The sequence below is a fragment of the Tenrec ecaudatus genome, chromosome 3 (assembly GCF_050624435.1).
Source record: "Tenrec ecaudatus isolate mTenEca1 chromosome 3, mTenEca1.hap1, whole genome shotgun sequence".
Classification (NCBI taxonomy): Eukaryota; Metazoa; Chordata; class Mammalia; order Afrosoricida; family Tenrecidae; genus Tenrec; species Tenrec ecaudatus.
The window spans coordinates 206,231,478-206,252,707 of record NC_134532.1 but is presented as its reverse complement, the minus strand read 5'-3'; the positions used below and the strand labels follow the sequence as shown (position 1 = coordinate 206,252,707).

The following is a 21,230-nucleotide window of genomic DNA, read 5'->3' as shown; positions in this document are numbered from 1 at the left end:
CAAATCGGACTTAATGATACACCAGGAATGCCTGCTTTGTTTTCTCTCATTCAGGCTTTTGAAGTTTACTGATAAAAGGAAGACTGTGCGAGCAATGACCAAAAAAGTCAAGATTAGGCTTTATTGTTAAAAAGTTATTTATTTTTAGTTGACAGTAAATCTTTGTTCTTTGGAATAAGTTGTATAAAATATGCTGGTAAACATGCAAGAAAACAATTATAATGATGATGTAACACTTTGGTAACAATACCTAATCCTGACATAATACAGACCATTTTTGAATGTTACACAAAAATATTAATCAAGCCTTAAAAAAGTAAAGAGTTGCAGAAGTAAAACAGCTAATTGGGAGCAAATAGAAGAAAGAAATATTTTAGTATGGTTTAAAGACATATATACAGTTAAAAAATATAATGAAAACATTAAGGTAAAATTCTGTTTAGTAATATCCTTTCAATGCAGCATTTACAAATGCAATCAAGGAAAGCAACACCTAACAAAAATTAAGTTCCTGTTTTTTTTTTAATTAATAAGAAATCTGCTACTGTTCAATAGTAGTATGGGCCACAATTGTGAGGATGGCGCAGGACCGGGCAGCATTCTGTTCTGCAGTACGTAGGGCCAACGTGAGTCAGACCTGACTCGACAGCACTTGAAACCACCACCACCCAGCAGAGCCATCACTGCACAGTCACATCCTTTGAACAACAGCGACAAGGGCTTTGCTTCTTTACTTATTTTTATACATGATTCTAGTGAAGAGCTACGTTTTATACATTAGAAACATAACATACTGCCTTCACAAGATCCAAGTTACTTAAGTGACTTATCCAAACTCATTAAGACTAAGAATCAATATCCTGGCTTCTAACCAAAATAGCCTTTCCTCTAAAGTCTTCATTTAGCAAATGTTTGCAAAAGTTAAAGGCAACCGAGGCAAATACTATTACATACAAAATCCTGCAACAGTGGGTATCTGTGAGTAGATTCCTTGGATAAGTGGGAGAGTGGTATTATCTATATATCTTTAACTATCTTTAAATATATGTATACACACACAAATATAGATCAGAGAAAGGACATTTGTGTGATAAAGGATATTTACTTCTGTTGAAAATTATACACATGAATGTAGTAGTCCATAGAGGAACAAATTATGAAACTTCTTGGATATACCAAGCAGTTTGAAAGAACAAGTTGCTGGGACTGGGGATCAGGATCTCAGTCTCAGGGGACACCCAGGTCAGTTGGCCTAACACACAGTTCACAAAGACAATGTTGTATATCCTGATTAAGGGAACAGCAACTGGGGCTTTAGAAGCTCATGAGCAGCTAAGCTGGGTGAAGTCTTTGGTTTCTCCCTGACCAGAGGAAAGAAGAGTGGAAAAAAAAAATCAAAAGATATGGAAACAATTAGTCCAAAGGACTAATGGAGCACACAAACATCAGTCTCTGCAAGCCTGAGACCAGAAAAGCTAGATGGTGCTCATGACCACTCAGTCCTGCTCTGAAAAGGGTCACACCAGGAAGTCCTGGACAGACTGGGTGATAAAAGTGGAACCAAGTCCTAACAGAGCCCAGGCTTGCCGGTTGCATAGACTGGTAGAGACAGACCTCCAAGGCTATAGATCTGGAACTGAGCTCAGCTCCACATTACAATAATCGACCCAGAACTGAAGGGCAGCATCTGCCCAAGGACAAAGTTCAGAGGATTAGCCAAAAAAGGAGCCATGGAAACAGGAAGCACACGGAGGAAGTGGGATAAATGATGATACATTGGGGATGCAGTGGATGAGTGGATTCAGAATGTGTATAAATTGCTAAATGTAAAGCCTCAACCTGTTTTCTAAACTTTCACCCAACTCACAATAAAAAGTTAAAAACTGAAGAAAAAAAAGTTAAAAGTTTTTCTACAAAAAAAAAAGTTTTTCTAGAAACAACTCAAACTCTTCAGATAATAAAATGTTTTGATGAAACAGACAAATAAATAAATAAACAAATGTGTTCAGCCACTAAGAAAAGACTACACAAATTTAAAAACAAACAAAAAGTAAAACTTCTTGGAAATTTTTTTTAGGAAATATGTATTCAATTACATCTCATGTCCCTTTAAAAAATAAATCAGCAAATATATGTTTTAAAAAATCACATTCTAACACTGCCCCCCAAAGAGATTTTTCTTCTATTTTGATTTAGTATACAAATTATTTTTAATCTTATGTAATAAAAGCTGTGGATCATTTTATTTATTCATTTTTGAGAAACACCATATATCTCATGAGTTCTTATTAATATAAAGCTCATGTAGAATAGTCACTTATCATTTGTAAATGGGGTTCAGAAAGCAAAAACTAAAAGTCAACTAAAAAAGCATTACCTTCAAATAAACTGAGGTCTCTTCGTAGCCGTGGTCCATAAAGCCCTTCTAGAATACTCTCAAAACCTGTGTGAAGAAATAAAAGTCTATTAACTGCTGGAAAAACTATTTCATAATAATCAAGTCAGAATCTACTGCAATCAGCACATTGTGAACTTAACACCATGGGTGGTTCTCATCGCAAACTGAAGAAAACAGAATTATGCAACAGGCAATATAGAAAACCTTTGTCACTTAGAAATCTTCCCAGGTTACAAATCTCATGGCACGGATTCATGTAGAAAAGGGAAAGAGAGAAAGTAAGAATTTTGAAGAGAAAGGAAGAATTAGAAATGACAAAGTATTACAATCGTGCTTTTTACCCAAAAAGGTTCTCTTTTTAAAAAAGCATCTTTAACTTCAATTACAAAACCAAATAAATTAATGTTAATGAGAAGAAACTCCTTAAACCTATGTTTAAAGTGTAAATACAACCACTTGTTCATAACTAAAGAACGACGTACTGAGTATACTGTCAGAGTAACAAACTCCCAATTCACAAATTTATCAATTATTAGTATGTTCTGAATATACTTATGTTAAAATTTCACAATTGAAAAAAAGTCTACTGTTGTTTTCTTTCAAATCGTTTTATTAGGACATGATCCAGCCATCACACCATGCAATAACTGTGTCACATCAAGGAGTGTTGAACAATCGGTTTCCAAACATTTCCTTCCTTCTGGCATTCCTTGGTATTGGCTCCCCATTAGCCTGTCCCACCTCCCCTGTTGTCCACCCCCCCCCACAGACTCTTAATCTGGTTGTATCCATAGAAACATCCTGGGATTCACTTACCTTGAAACAGTGAAATATGTAACAGAGAATTAAGAAGCCTACCAACACTAACAAAATAGAACAGAGATAAATCCCAGTTCGAAAAATAAACAAAGCACCCCAAAAAATGAACAAAAAAATCCAGAAATTATTAAAAGACAGATCAAGCTCTCAGTGTGTCAAAAGTAAGGAAACCACTCTACTTTAGAGATACTTACTGATAAGTTTATTGATAGAGCTCTAGAGGAAAAGGACCAAGAAGGCAATACATTTGGAAGCCAAGAAAAGGCGCAAATATAAGCATGCAATATAAAATGCAACACTTGTAACATACACTATATCTAAGTGACACAATGGGGGGTGGGCGGGAGGAAGGTAGTATTATAGACCTAGATATGAAAGGAAAAGTAGATTTTCTGTGGTTATTTCTGAATTGTACAGCATTATAAATATTTATTCATAAACATTCCAAAAGTTATAGGATGATCTTAAAAAAAGCATTTTGAACAACTGTGAAATCAACATACATCTAAAAATCAATGATGTGTCAGACTAACTGATAATATTTTTTTTCATTCGGTAAAACAAAAACTAATGGTGTAACACACCACTGATGTGTATATTTGATAAAGTAAGGTAATTACGGTACTCTGTAAACATGTCCTCAATAAAATCTTGATGAAATGGCTAGTCACTAGTTTGCATAAGTGGAAATTGCAGATAGAAAGTAAATGAACTATCACGAGAGAGAGTTTCCAAGAACGTTATCAAAAAGACTGTCTGACTGCATAAAGACTCAGACTAGATCAGCTCAAACTCTCTAATTTCTAGTGCTAGTATAAAACTCTTGCATTTAAATTTTTAAACAATTTCGCAATCCAAAGGCCATTAAATGCAGAGGTAATGCTTTACCTTTTCAGCACAGAATCACTGAAAGCACAATTGGAATTGTTAAAGTCAGGGTTGTTACTGTTAACCAAATGACTGGCACAGAGTGGATTCTGTGTGGGTTTCTGAGACTGACTCTACAGGAGCGGAAAGCCTCGGCTTTCTCCTGCGAGTGGCTGGTGGGTTTGAACCACCCGGTTTATGGTCACCCTCTCATAGCTACCAGTCTAACAGACCTCACTCAGAATTTGTTAGAGTCGGCCTCCCCTCTTATTCAACTTGTCCAATGCCAAAGAAAACTGGTCAGGATGTAATTAGGATTACATTGACTCTATTACCTCATTTTGGGCGGAATGATACTTTTACAATAGAGTCTTCCAATCTAGAAATATGGCATCTTAATCTCTCTTTGGGGCACCTTCTTTCGCTAAATAAAATTGTACATCTTTTCCAAGATTGGTTTCTTGTTCATACTTAATCCTACTATACAGCATTGGTAGTATTATAAATATTCTTTAATCAAGATTTCTGCTTCTTAACTGGCTTATAGAAATACAATTGATGCATGTATACTGATTTAGTACATAGCAACACTGCAAAAGTATCTTCATAGATCTCTGTAGATTTGCTATGTATAAAAATGTATCCTTTATAATGGTAGCTTTGTTTTATGTTGCCCTACACACTCCAATCCTTACTGCTCAGGGTTTTTCCCTCGTTCTTTTCTTTTTGCATTGGTTAGGCCTTACAATATGATACTGAAATAACAGATGGTAAAAGTCATTAGTAAAGCATTTAAAGTTTCACAGCTGATGTATAATGCTTGTTGTATACCTTTCAAATGAACTCCCCGCTGCCCTGATTAATACCTGCGCGTATGATGCTATACCTGTGGTCTATAAATCAGATGGTGACAGCTATCAGAAAGAATAGCATACGGGGGTCTTAAAGGCTTGTCTTAAAGCAAGCATCCATCTAAGTGAGGTGTTAGCTAAGTCCACAAAGAGGGAGCACATCGATCCGTGTCATCTAAGGTTTGTGAATAATAAAATGCCAGATCAGAGGCGGGAAATGTATTAGAGCTTAAGTTAAATGTGTATTAGTGTGCCTAGTTGCAGAAGGCTATGGGTGGTAGTGAAACCTGGAATTGAGTCTCTATTAAATTCCCTCAGACCAGTGACTAGGGAGGTGCAAAGTCTTGCCCTCAAACAAAGTGCAGTGGAGAGTGGATGACTGCAAGATAGTTAAACAAATATTTACCATATTGTCATGTTTTCCCTTTTGACTCATTTTTAATTTGTTCTAGTTTCAATGATCAGCTTTCTTTTGGATTGTGGTTTTCCGTGCTTTGATTTGTTGTCACTGGTGAGGGTTTCTGGTCTGGTTTTCTTTATGTGAAATTCAGGATAAAATTCAGGATAGACTAGGAATTCCTTAGATATGGCAGGGGAAGATGAACAGCAGTGGGAGGAAAACAGAATTGCCCCAAAGGCAGTTAGTTGAGAGTGAGAATAATAATGGGTTCAAGAAGGACAAAATTGTACTAAAACTCGCTGTAGTGATGACTACACAACTCTTTAAAGTATATTTAAACCACTTACCTGTATGGTACATTAATTATATGTTTAAAAAAATGTTAAAAAATGAAGTCCATATAAAAAATATGAGCTGATACCCAGGGTTCAAGTCAAAAGCAAATGTTTTGAGAATGATGATGGCAACAAATATACAAATATGCTTGACACAATGGATGGATGGATTGTGATGAGTTGTACAAACCCCTAATAAAATGATTAAATTTAAAAAAAATGAAGTCCACCTATTAGACGAAGTTTGTTCCTTCAAGTTTTTGTTTGCTGGAAAGACCTACTGGTAGGCTTCCAAAAAGATAAGAGTCAAGAAAATATTGGGGGGGGGGAGGGAAGGGGTTCCCCTGTGTCACATGGCATTGGTTATGAGTCAGAATCAGTTCAATGGTACTGAACATCAACACCAAAGAGAGTTTAAAAACAAAACACATAACTGGATGTCCAGGATTTTTTCACCAAAGTCTACTGAAATGATCACACTTTCTTTCTTAAGTCACTGAAGATGGTGAATTACTCGAACAATGTGGTAAAACACCTAACATTATCATTAGGTGTGCTATATGTTTGCTGGATTTCATTTACTGTTCTTTCCTTTAGATTTTTTAAATCTATGTTCACCAAGGAGACAAGCCTGTCAGTTTCTCTGTACTTGTAAATTTTTTACATCGTTATGCTCATGACATGTAGGAATGTTATCACTTTTTCCATTCTTCTATTTAAAAAAAGAAAGACAACATGAGCTGTAGAACGATTAAGTAAACTAACTTAAAGAGGGCAAATAGGACTGACATTTTTAATTATTGAATACATTTATTTGTGGATGTATGTATGGATTGTGGTAAGAGTTCTATGAGCCCCCAATAAAACGACTTTAAAAAGGAAAAAAATGAATACATTTAACTATCATACACAATCCAAGCATATTCTATTGATTACTAGTTTTAGTTTTTGAAAGCTTATCTACATGAATTTGTTCATTTTATGCTTTATTGATCTAATTTCTGCAGCACAGCGGTGACGCTCCTTTTTGCTGTGTTGTTGTTGCTGTTAGGTGTCACGGTGCTGGTTCTGACTCACAGCCACCCGAGCACAACAGAAGAAAACACAGTCCGCCGCCCTGCACCATTCTCACTATGGTTGCCACGGCTGCATCCACGTGGCACTCACTGTGCCAATCCCTTTCCTTGAGGGTCTTATTTTCCACAGACCCTCTATTTTACCAAGCTTGCTATTGGTCTCCAGGGACTGCTCCTTCCTGACAACCAGCCCAGAGGACATAACAAGTAGCCCCATCCTGGCTGCTCATGAACATTTTGGCTGTTCTTCTTGTAATCCCTGGTGGTTGAGGGGGTGACAATTTGGGTTAACTACAAGGTCATCAGTTTGACCCCACCACCTGTTGTTCTAAGGGAGAAAGGGTTTCCCAAGGGTTTACGGTGCCCTTAAAGATTTACAGCCTGTAGGGCCAGTGGATTATTTAATATGGCTCTTCTAGCCAAATTCCTACCAACCAACCTTTTCCTGCATGGCTATGGGTAAGAAGGTGGGGGAATGACACTGATATGCTCACAGGATATACTGTGGTTGCCATCCTGCTGCGTATAAAGCAGACTGTCTGAGAAGCAGGAGGGGGTATCTCCCCGCCAGCGAGAGGCCCAGTGGAGCACATCCTCGGATCCAGCATGTGATTCTTAAATCTGTTTCCCTAGGTTCCACAGCCCTGGGGAAAGGAGGGTCCTCCAGGCAGAAGTCTGAATGCTGATTTGGGACTTTCCAGCATCCACAGGACAGGAGCCACATTTGCTTTCCCATGTGAGTTTGGAGTGGTCACTGCAGGGCCTTGCAGAAGCCTGGAATGTAAGGGGGTATTCACAGAAGAGAAGGTGGTGGTTGATGTCAGAAGTGATGGAGTGGTACAGCACTTTGGAAAGGTGAGATATTTGGGAAAATGTTTAACCTCCACCTTCTTAGGCCCAAACCACACCAATAAACAAGCCCACTGCCACCGGTTGATGCCAACTCACAGCAACTCCTGTGTTAATGTTAATGAAGGAAATTGTTACTTCAGAGCCTCAAAACACCCACAAGGGCAGTTCTACACTGTCCAACAGGAATGCTCTAATAGGAATAGACTCGATGGTAATGAATCTGTACTTCTGGAATAAACATGAAAACTATGCCCTAGATTTTCCTTTTGGGATTAACACCTGTAAAATAAGACAAGATGATCAAAAAGTTTTACCCTTCTTTCCTGTACAAACTCCTAATTTTTATTATTGCTTGGTTCCTACTAGACTCTATGCTTTTTTATGTTTGCAAGCACACCTACATTTTTTAATTCACTGTATGATGATTCAGTGTACCATCTAACACATCTAGGATACCTTCCTTTCTGTCTAAAGTGCTCCCTCTTTCATGAGGGTCTTGTGCTAAAAAACACCTTTCCTAAATTCTTGCCCACAGTCTTCCTGCTGTTCTCCCGCTCTCCTTGTTTGCACCTGCCCTCCTCTCCTGTTTGCTAACTGGGTACTTCTCGCCTCATAAATCAGATTGAGAAGTCATCCACTCTGTCTTATTTCCTCAATTGGTCAAGCTTGAAGTGTTTATCCATCAGCTATTTATTGTGGAAAACTCACTCAAAAATTCACTAAACAAACAAACAAAACCACTGCTATTGAGGGACCCTATAAGATTGCGTAAACTGCCCCGTAACGTCTACAGGGCTGTAACAGTTAAGGACGCCAACTGTCACTTGCTCTAAGGTGCAACCGTTGAACTCTCCTGATCTGGAGGAAAGAAGAATGAAAACTTATTACGCCAGCAGACTAATTGATCGTACAAACATAGACTCCACAACCTGAGCCCAAAAGAACCAGATGGTACCCGGCTATACTCACAAACTACTCAGGAAAGGATATTAGACAGATAGTCATGGATAACATGAAAGAAAAATGTGAAACGAAATTCACAATCATAGAAGAGACCAGGCTTCTACTCGAGTATTCCCTCAATGGAAGAAAACTTTGCTCTAATAACCTGGCATTTCATGATGATTAGCTTCTCCATTGGATCACTGAAGACAAATGGGTACCTAAGCAAATGTGGCAAAGAAAGCTGATGGTGCCCAGCTATCAAAAGATATAGCATCTGGGGTCTTAAAGGCTTGAAGATAAACAATCGGCCATCTGGCTCAGAAGCAACAAAGCCCACATGGAAGAAGCACATCAGCCTGTGTGATCATGAGGTGTTGATGAGATCAGGAATCAGGCATCAAAGACCTAGAACAGAAAATCTTATCAATGTGAATGAGGGTGAGGGTGGGGTGGAGACCCAAAGCCCATCTGTAGACAACTGGACCTCCCCTAACAGAAGGGTCACAACAAAGAGACAAGTCAGTCAGGGTGCAGTATAGCACTGATGAAACATACGACTTTCCTTTGGTTCTTTAATATTTCCCCTCCCCTGCCCCCACTATCATGACCCCAATTGTACTTTAAAAATCTGAATAGATCAGAGAATCTACATGGGTACAGACAAGAGCTGGAAACACAGCAAATCCATTAGAGATAAACCCCTGAGGACCAATAACGAGAGTAGTGATACTAGGAGGGGAAGGGAAAAGTGTAGGGGGAGAAAAGGGCAACGGATTACAATGACCTACACAGAACCCCCTCCCACGGGGGCACAACAGAAAAGTGGGTGAAGAGAGACTTTGGACAGTGTAAGACATGAAAAAAAAAATTCATAAATTACCAAGGGCGAGGGAGGGGGGGAAATGAGGAGCTGATATCAAAGATTCAAGTTGAAAACAAATGTTTTGAGAATGGCAACAAATGTACTAATGTGCTTGACATAATGGATGTATGTATGGATTGGGATAAGAGTCGAACGAGCCCCCAATAAAATGATTAAAAAAAGAAGAGAACAGGCTTAATGGTCAGGAAGACACAGGTGACTCCCCCCCCCCCATTATATGGCCCTTAGTAACCTTTCAGGCCTGGAATTAAAATGATCCCTGCGACAAAATAATCAATGCTTTAAGATAAAACATGCAACATTTACCCGAGAACAAAGTTCAGAGGGTTGGGAAAGGAAATAGGAAACACGGGGAGAAAGTACAGTGTCGGGACACTGAAGGGAAGTCAATGGATGACTTGAAACATGATGGGACACCGAGGGGAATTCGATTGATGATTTGAAAACGTATAAATTGTTGATTATCTCTGTAAACTTTCACCAAATTCACAAGCACACCTTATGATTACGTGTCTGCAGTAATTCAGTAGAATATTCTATAAGTTTCTATTAGGCTCAGCTGATTGTGTTGTTTAATTCTTCTACCTATATTGATTTTTTATTTGTTACAAATAATGAGTTAAGTGTTAAAACCTTAACTACACTTAAATTTATATCTAATACTCTTAATCCTGTCCACTTTTGTTCTTTGGAACATATATACATTTAGTTTATTGTTTTGTCTCCTCTGTGGTATTATAGCTCTTGATGGTATGAATTGCCCCTCTCTTTATCCCTCCTGGTACTTACTAGCCCTTGTCCTGAAGTCCACTGTGACTAATGCTAAATCAACCAAACTAGCTTTCTTAGGGGTTCTTTTGTAATACATGTTCCCCAATCCTTTTGACTTTAGCCTATCTATACCATTACATAAAATTTCCTATGGGTAGCAAACCACTGAACTTTCATTTTTACGTAGGTTGATGTTTTGCTTTATAATTGCAATGGTTGGACAACTCACAATCTAATTACAGATTTGGTTGGGCTTACACTTAGTCCATCTTTTATATGTTCCTTTCTCTTCTTTGTTCTTTTATATGAAATAGAATTCATATGAAAATGAATTGTTTAGTGTTCTACTTTATTACCACTAACAGGGTAAGTACTCAGCTTGTAACTGAAAAGTTGGTCTGAACCAACCACGAGGCACCTTGAAGCCTCTTCTTTTTCTTCAAGCCCTGAGTTGCAATATTGAAGATTCTATGGGAAAAATATGGAATAATGCTGGAAGCATCAAAAGAAGATGGAAAGAATACATATTATTTTTTTCGTCATACCAAAGTATTGGTCAACACGCAAGCATTTCACGAGGTAGCACATGATTAAGGACCAACAGGACTGAAAGAAGCCAAGCTGCACTGATGCATTAGCAAGAAGCAAGACTCTGGGAACCGATGCAGAACCAATTAACATGTTTCAACAAGCTGTTGAAGCACTGAAACCACTCGCTCGCCGATGGTTAAGAAATCTGGAATTTATCGACCTGGCCAGGTGACTGGAATAGATCCATATTTGTACCCATTTGAAAGAAAAGTGACCCAAAAGAATGCAGAAATTGTAGCACAGTATATCAGCAACATCACATGCAAATACAATTTTGCTAAAGATCATCCAACAACATTTGCAACCATACATCAACCAGGAACTGCCAGAAATTCAAGCTAAATTCAGAAGAGGACACGAAACAAGGAATGCCACTAAATTAAATACGCAAGACTGAAGAGGCGCTGGCAATGAGTATTTAGAAGTACCGTGGACTGCCAGAAGAACGAACAAATCCCTCCTGGAAGAAACAAAGTCAGAAAGTTCTTTAGAAGTGAAAATGGCAAGACTTCATCTCACATGCTTCGGACAGGCTATCAGGGAGCCTATTCCCTGGAGAAAAACATCATGCTTGATAAAGGGGCAGTGTAAAAGAGGAAGACCCTCCACCCCCAGGAGGTAGACTGGCACAGCGGCTGCAAAATGGGCTCAAGCATAACAACAATTATGAGGATGGCACATGGACCAGGCAGGGTTTTTTCCCCCTTGAACATAGGGGTCAATTCCAACTCATTATCGACCTAGGACAGAGGCTGTGAATCTGTATGGGAGCAGAAAGCCTCATCTTTCTTACATGGAGCAGACTCATGGAATCAAACCGCTGACCTTGTGTTTAAAAGCCCAATTCATAACCCACTAGACCACCAGAACTTCTTTAAGTCACCTAATGTATAGTAATATGTTGTGAGTCCTTAGAAACTAATAACCCTGGTATAGATGAATGGATTTACAGTTTCTTAATACAAGCACTTTGGAGATTCAATCCACTGTCTATGGCTTCTAAGTTGTGGGGAAATATGCAGTCCTTCTTATCTTTGTTCCTCAGTACATATCTTTTTCTCTGTTTGCATGTAACATTCTTTCTTGATCACCGGTTTTCAGTCTATTGATTATTATGTGCTTTTCACTGTGTGTCTTCTGCTTGGGATCCTAAGTTGGGCTAACCTACAGAGGTTTCTTGTTATCAATTTTAGGGGGAAATTGGCCATTTTTCCAACTATTTTTTACAACAGTCCTTTTTTTTTTTTTTTGAGATATCATGTTTATCTGACTACTTGGTATTATCCCACAAGGCACTAAGGCTGTGCTCATTTTCCCCTCTGGCTCTTTTTATATCTGTGCTTCATTTTTGTTGCTATTTTTTAAAATGAACTGACCTTTTTTCTGCAGGGCCTAGTTTGCTGATAACACACTCCATGTTAAGCTTAAATATGCAATTTAAATAGTTTTGGCAGTATGGGAACACCTATAGAACCATTATCACAATCAAGATAACACTCTGTTATCACCCAAGAAAACTTCCTTGTGCTCATTTTTAATACAGCTCTGTCCTCTTCAACTGGAGGTAAACACTAACAGGTTCTGAATCACTATACATTACTTTGCATTTTCCAATAACTTCACACAAAGACACTTAATCATACAGTACATACTCCTTTTAGGCCTGGATTTTCCAACTCTGGAGAATGTTTCTGAGGTTTAACCATATTGCTGACAGTAATACAAAGAGGTACCCCCCCAAAAAAAAAACAAAACAAAACTGGAACACCACCCCTGCCAAGCTATGTATATATTTATTTATTTACTTTAACAAAACAACTATCATCTTCAATGTACTCTCCATTACACTTAATACATTTGTCAAATCTGTGATTCCATTCTTGGAAACATTTTTCAAACTCATCTGTTTGGAATGGCTAACAGCACCTCCCTTTTTACTTCACCTCTTCTATGTCATCAAATCGTTGTCCTTTCACATCCCTCTGCATTTGAGGAAGCAAAAAGAGGTCACATGCAGCAAGGTCAGGTAAGTAAGAAAGGCATGCTGTTGGTTTTTTTTTCACCAAAACTGGCACACTGATATGGCTTCATGAGCAGGTGCATTGTTGTGGTGACAAAACCAGTCTTGTCTGCCATAAATCAGGTTTTTGTCACACATTGTTACACAATCTTTTTAGAACCTTTCAACAGAAAGCTTGATTAACAATCTGACCTTGTGGAATGAACTCCAAATACACTACAAGTCGACATTTTCTTTTTAAAATCATTTTGTTGGGGGCTTATACAACTCATCACAATCCATCCATACATACATCCATTATGTCAAGCACATTTGTACATTTGTTGCCATCATCATTCTCAAAACATATTCTTTGTACTTGAGCCCTTGGTATCAGCTCGTCATTTTCCCCCTTCCTCCCTCTCTCCTTCACGAACCCTTGATAATTTATAAATTATTTTTTCATGTCTTACACTGTCTGAAGTCTCCCTTCACCCAATTTTCTGTTGTCCATTCCCCAGAGAGGGGGTTATATGTAGAGGGGGTCATTGTGATCGGTTCCAGCTTTCTTGCCCTACACCTTTCCCTTACCCTCCTGATATCTCTACTCTCATTATTTGGTGCTTAGAGGTTTATCTGTCCTGGATTCCCGGTGTTTTCAGTTCTTATCTGTACCAATGTACATGCTCTGGTCTAGCCAGATTTGTAAGGTAGAAATGGGATCATGAGAGTAGGAGGAAGGAAACATGAAAGAACTAGAGTAAAGTTGTATGTTTCATCGGTGCGATACTGTACCCTAACGAGTCAACATTTTCATCTGTTTGGGAAGTTGACAGACATCCAGAATGAGCCTTGTCAGTTTTTCCCATAGTGTGGTTCTTGTAGGCTGTGTTCAACATCACAACAGTTTCTGCGGCATTTTTCCCGAGCAGGAAACAAAATGTCACAGCAGTATGCTGGCTGTTAACTAGAAAAAAACCTTCCCATGGATGCCCCTGGGTGCATTAACTCAGAAAGAATTGCTCAATGCCCCTCTGGGGGGCGGCAGATGCATACTAAAATAGCAGAGCCCCCCCCCCCATATGTTCCTTTCATTTAGCAGTACCATTCTACTGCATGGATAATACAATGTTCTATCCACTCACATGTTGAAGTATATCATCCAATTCATGCTTTCACCTTTCCTTGCAGAGGTTCTTCAACAGCTTAATGGCTGTACCATGTGGTAGGTTTGTGTTTACTGATTTAATAACCCACCTGTATCACTAAGTGGGTGGCTTTAAAGGACAGAACTTAATTTCCTCACAGTTCTGGAAGCTAAATGTCTAAGTCAGGGAATTATTGAGGGGACTTCAAAAAATTAGTGGGAAAATTCCATTACCTTTTCATTCTATTTTCCAACAGAGTTTTCGAAGCCCCTCATTTGCGTTGGTTCCTTCTGAGGGCTTTGAAAGAACTGTTCCATGCCTCTTTTTAGTGTCTGCTAGTAATCCTTGGTGCGCATTTACCATTGGTACGTGCATCTTCGGCTGGGACTTTTCTATTTTGCTGTTCCTGTCCAAGCATGACACTCTTCTCCCAGGACTGGGCTCCTTCAACAACATGCTATATAGTTTCACAAGTCCTTCACCTTCCTAGTGAAAATGTATTCCTAGGCATGTGGTTACTTTAGATGCTATTGTAAACAGAAGTGTTTGTTTAATTTTCTTTTCAGCTTGCTCACAGCTTTTGTATAGAAATCCAAATGGTTTTTAGTATGCTGATCTTCTTACTCTGCTACCTTTGCTATTTTCCTTAATACTGATAGCTTTCTTGTTGAGTCATTGGGAATCACACCATCTGCAAAAAGGAAAGTTTTCCTTCCTTCTTCGTAGTTTGGATATGTCTTATTTCTTGTTCTTGCTTATTAACTCTTCTGGCCAGGGCTTCCAGTAGAGCTGAGTAACTGGGGAAAGCATGCTTCCTTGTCTTCTTCCTGACTGTAAGGAAAAAGTTCTCAAGTTTTGTTTATTCCCCATTATGTTTTGTTTTTCCACTGAATATGATCATTAGCTTTGAGTGTGAAAATTTATTTTAATTTAATCATTTTATTGGGGGCTCATACAGTTCTTATCACAATCCATACATCTATCCATTGTGTCAAGAACATATGTACATTTGTGGCCATCATCATTCTCAAAACATTTGCTTTCTACTTGAACCCTTAATATCTGCAGCTCATTTCCCCCTCCCTCCCCACTGCCCCCTACCTCATGAACCCTTCATCATTCATAAATTATTATTATGTCACATATTACACTGTCCGGTGTCTCCCCCCACTTCTTCTCTGATGTCCCTCCCCCAGGGAGGAGGCTATACTTAGATTCTTGTCATCAGTTCCCCCTTTCTACCCCACCTTCCCTCCACCCTCCAGGCATCGCCACTCTCACCACTAGTCCTGAAGGAGTCATCTGTCCTGGATTCCCTGTTTCCAGTTGCTCTCTTGTACCTATGTACATCCTCTGGTCTAGCCAGATTTGTAAGGTAGAATTAGGATCATGATAGTGAGGGGGAGGAAACATTTAAGAACTAGAGGAAAATTATGTTTGATCGTTGCTTCCCTGCACCCTGACTGGTTCATCTTCCCACAACCCTTCAGTAAGGGGTGTCCAGTTGGCTGCCAATGGGCTTTGAATCTCCACTCTGCACTCACCCACATTTTCAATATGATATTTTGTTCCTTGATGCTTGATACCTGATCCCTTCGACAGCTCGTGGTCACACAGGCTGGTGTGTTTCTTTTATGTGGGCTTTGTTGCTTCTGAGCTAGATGGCCACTTGTCTATCTTTGAACCTGTAAGACTCCAGACGCTATATCTTTTGATAGCTGGGCACCAATCAGCTTTCTTCACCACATTTGCTTATGCACACGTTTGTCTTCATTGATCGTATCAGGGAGGTAGGCACCCATTGATATGATTTTTAGTTCTTTCATGTCTGATAACTGGCCCCTTCTGCACCTTGTGGTCAGACAGGCTGGTGTGCTTCTTCCATGTGGGCTTTGATGCTTCTCAGCTAGATGGCCGCTTGTTTATCTTCAAACCTTTAAGATCCCAGACGCTATATCTTTTGATAGCCGGGCACCATTAGCTTTCTTCACCACATTTACTTATGCACACGTTTGTCTTCAGTGATCGTATCAGGAAGGTGGGCACCCACTGACATATGGTAGTTAACTAAAATGAGGGTGGAGGGAGGAAAGGGGAAAGGAAAAAAAAATGTGTGATGGGGGAATAGGGCACTGACCTACCCAAGGGGAGGGTATTGTTTGTGTCTCCACAGGGAAAGACAGATCAGATATAAAGCCAGTGCCAGATAAATGCAGTGTGCTGACAAGGAATGGGGAGCCAGTGGAAGAGCCTGAGGGCTCGGCCTCCATACCAGCCACGTGGACAACTGCCCCTCACCCCAGAAGAATTTACTTGAGAGGACGGCACTGAAGCTGCAGCTAGAGGAGAGGGGCATGTTCGATCAGAGCAAATGGGAGCAAAGAAGGAGGAGGAAGAGAGAGTGGAGCACCTCCTGGCCCATCAGGCCTGGAGGATGATATCCCCGCTCTGAACAGTCAATGGACAGGGTGGACAAAATGGCTGATCCCACTATGAGACACACCGTCCTTTGATGGCCGAGGGCCCTAGGGGGGGCAACACTGGAGACTCGGGGCCGGGACTGGCCCAGACTGACCCTGTGACACTGAGGCAAACCACTAAACGTGTGCGGCAGAGCAACCATGGGAGCACAGCAGGGAGTCCCCAAGGGAGTACAAAGGACAGACTCTGGGGCCAAAGCATGGTATCCCATTGGACCTGACTGAAGGACACGCCTAGAGATAAAAAATCAGACCTTGATCTATTTACAGGTTTTTCTTTCTTTTTAAAATTTTTTCCTTTCAATTAATTTATTCTTCCATGGACAATTGGTTTCCTTCTTTGTTGTCATAGCTGTGTTCTCATTCGTTGCCTATCTTGCTATGACTTGATTTTTGGTGCATATTATTATCTCTACAGATCTACCTAGATAAGATAAACTGGATGAATAGTCTGGAGGGGAAACAATGGGTCCAATGGTTCTGGGGGAACACAGGAGAGGGGGAAGAGGGAACAAGGAGGTGGTGCTGACCAACCCACGGACAGGGAAGCAACAAGTGATACAAAGTCAGTAGCAAGGAGGGTGTGAGAGGCCTGGTAGGGATTCACAAGGGCAAGGTAGCCTAGAGAAATGACTGAAACCCAAATGAAGGCTGAGCATGATAGTGGGACCAGAGGAAAGTAAAAGGAAACAGAGGAAAGAACTAGGTGACAAAGGGTATTTATAGAGGTCCAAAGACTGGAATGTACATATGTAAATATATTTATATGAGTGTAGGGAGCCAAATCTATGTGCATGTATTTATAGGTTAAGTACTAAGGCAGCAGATGGACATTGGGCCTCCACTCAAGCATTAGTCAATATAAGAACACTTTGTTCTGTTAAATTGGCATTCCAGGATGCACACCTTCCAGACACAACTGCTGAAGAAAAATGTGTGCATAAGCAAATGTGGTGAAGAATAATGATGGTGCCCAGCTATCAAAAGATATAGTGTCTGGGGTCTTAAAGGCTTGACAGTAAACAAGCAGCCATCTAGCTGAGAAGCATAGAAACCCACATGGAAGAAGCACACCAGCTTGGCTGATCACAAGGTGTAGAAGGAACCAGTTATTAGATATCAAAGAGTGAAAAATTTTTATAGCCTCCCTAGGACACTAATCTCACTGTCATTAAGTCAATTCCAATTTACAGCAACCCTACAGGACAGAGTAGAGCTGCCTCTGTGCATTTCAGACTGTAACTTCACAGACGTGGAAAGCCTCACCTTTCTCCTTCAGAGTGGCTGGTGGTTTTGAATTGCTGATCCTGTTGTTAGCAGCCCAACTCATAACCCACTACACCACCAGCACATGAAGACATACCGAAAACCAACTTCAGAGCTTAGGGCACATCTGTTTTCTCATTTTGTTATTTCTTTTCCTGCTCTACTAATCACCAAGTCAGCTTCTGGGGTTGGGGACAAGGATGATGACAATTTAGATCTGGTGTTTTCACCCTAGGGTATGCCCTTTGGAGTCCAGCTTAATACGGACAAGATCTCCTATCAAATGGACCCTGGGTTCATCTGTGTATATCCTCTAGCCTTCAGATAAATAACCTGGGCATTCACAACTAACTATCCCGCTTCTATTTCTTATTTTTTTCAATCCAGTATTTTGTTTTGTTTTGAGCAGAAGGGTTGATCCAGAAAATCTAAATCATTCTACCAAAACCCAACATTCCTATGTCACCCAGTTTGATGACAGCCTACTGTTCCTTTTTATAAATATAATGTAGTGCAGCTATTTCCTTACTGAGAACCAAGCACTTGTAATTTTTATTTTGCACTGAAAATCTCATTCACTTGTCTTCACTTGAAAAATTTAAGAAAATTATGTGGTCGTTGGGTACGCACATCTCCACTTTACTGTATTATAGTCTTATCGGAGTGGTTGAATCATCTTACGAGTCTACCAGCAGTGATTCAAAGTTCTGCTTTCCTCAAATGCTCACCCAACCTGATATTACCAGACAATGATATTTGGCAAACACTTGAATATAAAATCAAATTTCATTTTAATTTGTATTCCCCAGACTACTCCTGATGTTCTGCATTCTTTCAAATGTTCTATTGTCAGATATCCCCCTGTAATGAATTTCTTCACCATTTTCAACTGGGTTACTAGTTTCAAAATTGACACGGTTTTAGGTATACTGGGTATTTGTTATCAATTTCATAAATTGCCAACATCTCCTATGACTTGCTGTCCATTTTGTTCTGTTAGTTCCACCCCCCTCAGCCCCCGCCGTTTTAATGTACTACAGTCAAACGTTTTGTGTTTCCTTTTAAGGTCTGTGCTATCTTTAAATATTTTTCTTTAAAATCAAAGTTTATCATTTTATTTGTGCTGAATCATGTATAATTCTTTAATCCATCAGATCTCTTTTTTTATGAACAGTGCCAAATTATTAGTATTGCTTTCATCCATTGGTACTTTGCTGAGATCTATCACTTTTCTGGTTTATGAACCTTACTTCGGAGGTAACTTGATGACAGTGTGGTAAAAAATGCACTTACCTGATCTGGGCTGACTCTACCAACTCAAAGTGATTGTAAAAGTAAGTGAACAGGCCATTGTCACACTCAATTGTGTAGCACCCATACACTTCACAGGAGTATCGAGCAGACACACTGCTGACAAAGTTCTTTCTGACAAAGACCCACTAGCAGGTTGTCTTTTGAATTGTTACCAACTACTTTTTTGTTTGAAAACCCCCAAATGACAAGATCTAGTATTTCCTTCCTCCAATCCAGTCAGCACATCTCAGGCCCAGTGCACCCCACACTGGAGACTATTAATCCAGAGTACGGTCCAGCTTCTACCAGGAATGTAGACAGGAGGGCAAACAATTGTTCCCACACTTAATAACAGGCTGGATAATCTGAAGATCCAAGTTTTTCTTAAGCCTGCTAATTTTCAAGGGAATTAATGAGCTTGAAATCTAGGAGAGCAGGTGCCTCCCATGAAAAATAGCCCGAAGAGCTCACTCACTGGGTTCTGAGCCTGTGTGGAAGATGGAGGTCACCATGCATCACCATGCAAGTGGATGAGAATTCAAATAAAATGTTTAACAAACTGCTAAACAGCTCAAGAATGGTGTGAGCTAGTGTGAGAGCACAAAACCCCACAGAACCACAGGTATCAGGAAATTTACACGTATTCACAATTGAATCATCTTACAAGATCGGGTGAAAGAGGGGTGGGAGGCGGAGGAGTATTACCACCCCTGGTGGTATAAGTCTAGAATTTTGAAACCACCAACCGCCACTGAGGGCAAAGTGCAGAGCCCTGCCCAGCCCTCCTCCTCTAAGGAACAAAAGCTTTAAGCTGCTGTTACCTGGCAAATTATGTCAATCCCAGGGCACAGGTGAAGACTCATTATGAGTGGGGGTAATGGTAATTGGAGCTCTAAAACAGAGACAGAGGATAGAACAGAGTATCTGAAAAATAACTGAAATGTTTACAAAAGTAATGATGACCCATCAAAGAATCAAACAGTACACCATACAGATTAAATACCTTACATGAGGGGGGAGTGTCCCTAAAATATAGCATATTCTTCAAAGCAAAGATAAATGAAAATCTTGAAGACAGAGCAAGGGTGCAAACACAATCACAGATACAAGGAATTAAGTACATTTCATGTCCAAAGAAACAAAAATCCTCACACTGGACCAAAAAGCAACATCAAAATAAACATTAAAAAAAAAACTGAAGTAGTGAAAGATTTTATTTTTCTTGGATCTACAATCAAAGCTCATGGAAGTAGCAGCCAGCAAATCAAACAATGCATTACACTGGGCAAATCTGCTGCAAAAGATGTTAAAAAGCAAAGTCGTCACTTTAAAGACTAGGTGGGCCTTATCTGAAAGATGGCACTTCTAATCACCTCAAGCTCGTAACATATAATGGAATGCCAGACACTAAAATCTGTCTTGAAAGAAGTACAGCCAGAATGTTCCTCACAAGAGAGTATGGGCTTCATTATCAGGAGAAAACAGTTCCTGGGCATAAAAAAGAGACTGTTGAAGAATTGATGCATTTGAATTACAGTGTTGGTGAAGAATACTAGATACCATGGACTGTCAGAAAAACAAACAAATCTGTCTTAGACAAAATAGTGATTTAGAATGTTCATGAAAAGCAAAGATGGTTTATTTTGTCTTGTATGTTTTAGACATATGACAGGATACCCTCCCTCCCACCAAATGGATTTTTCCCCAAAGCTTTGAATTTAATTTTTCTTACAAAACAACCTTATCGCCTTCAAAGTACTCTCCATTACACTTAATACATTTGTCCAATGTGCGATTCCATTCTTGGAAACATTTTTCAAACTCATCTGTTTGGATGGCCGACAGCACCTCCTTGTTTTGAGCTTCACCTCTTCTATGTCATCAAACCGCTGTCCTTTTGGATACAGAGATCCTGGGGCTGTTGGAGCAACTGCAATCTAGCTGAGAGGAAGTACTACGATGCAGAAGTAGGGCGAGCATGATGGGGCAGAAGGAAGGCAAAAGGAAACAGAGGAATGGTCTAGGAAGCAAAGCTAAGGACAGAGGTATAAGCATAGATGTGTACACATGTAAATATATTAATCCATGAAAAGGTATTGGCCTATGTACATATATTTATATGACAATACACTGAGTTTGTGGATGGACTTTGAGCCTCTGCTCATATACTCCCCTCAATACAAGAACCCTGTTCTAACAAACTGGCATTCTATGATGCTCACCCTCCCAGCACTACTGCTAAAGACAAAACGTGTA

General features: G+C 39.7%; 1 protein-coding gene across 11 annotated transcripts in view; it reads right to left on the bottom strand.

The window, feature by feature from the left end:
- The window catches only part of LCORL (ligand dependent nuclear receptor corepressor like), a 201,201-nt gene that overhangs the window by 145,778 nt on the left and 34,193 nt on the right, over positions 1-21,230 (bottom strand). For all 11 annotated transcript variants that reach the window (XM_075544492.1, XM_075544493.1, XM_075544486.1 and 8 more), the window contains exon 2: positions 2,378-2,443. In XM_075544492.1, the coding sequence (XP_075400607.1) occupies positions 2,378-2,443 (66 nt within the window). The remainder of the gene's footprint in view (positions 1-2,377; positions 2,444-21,230) is intronic.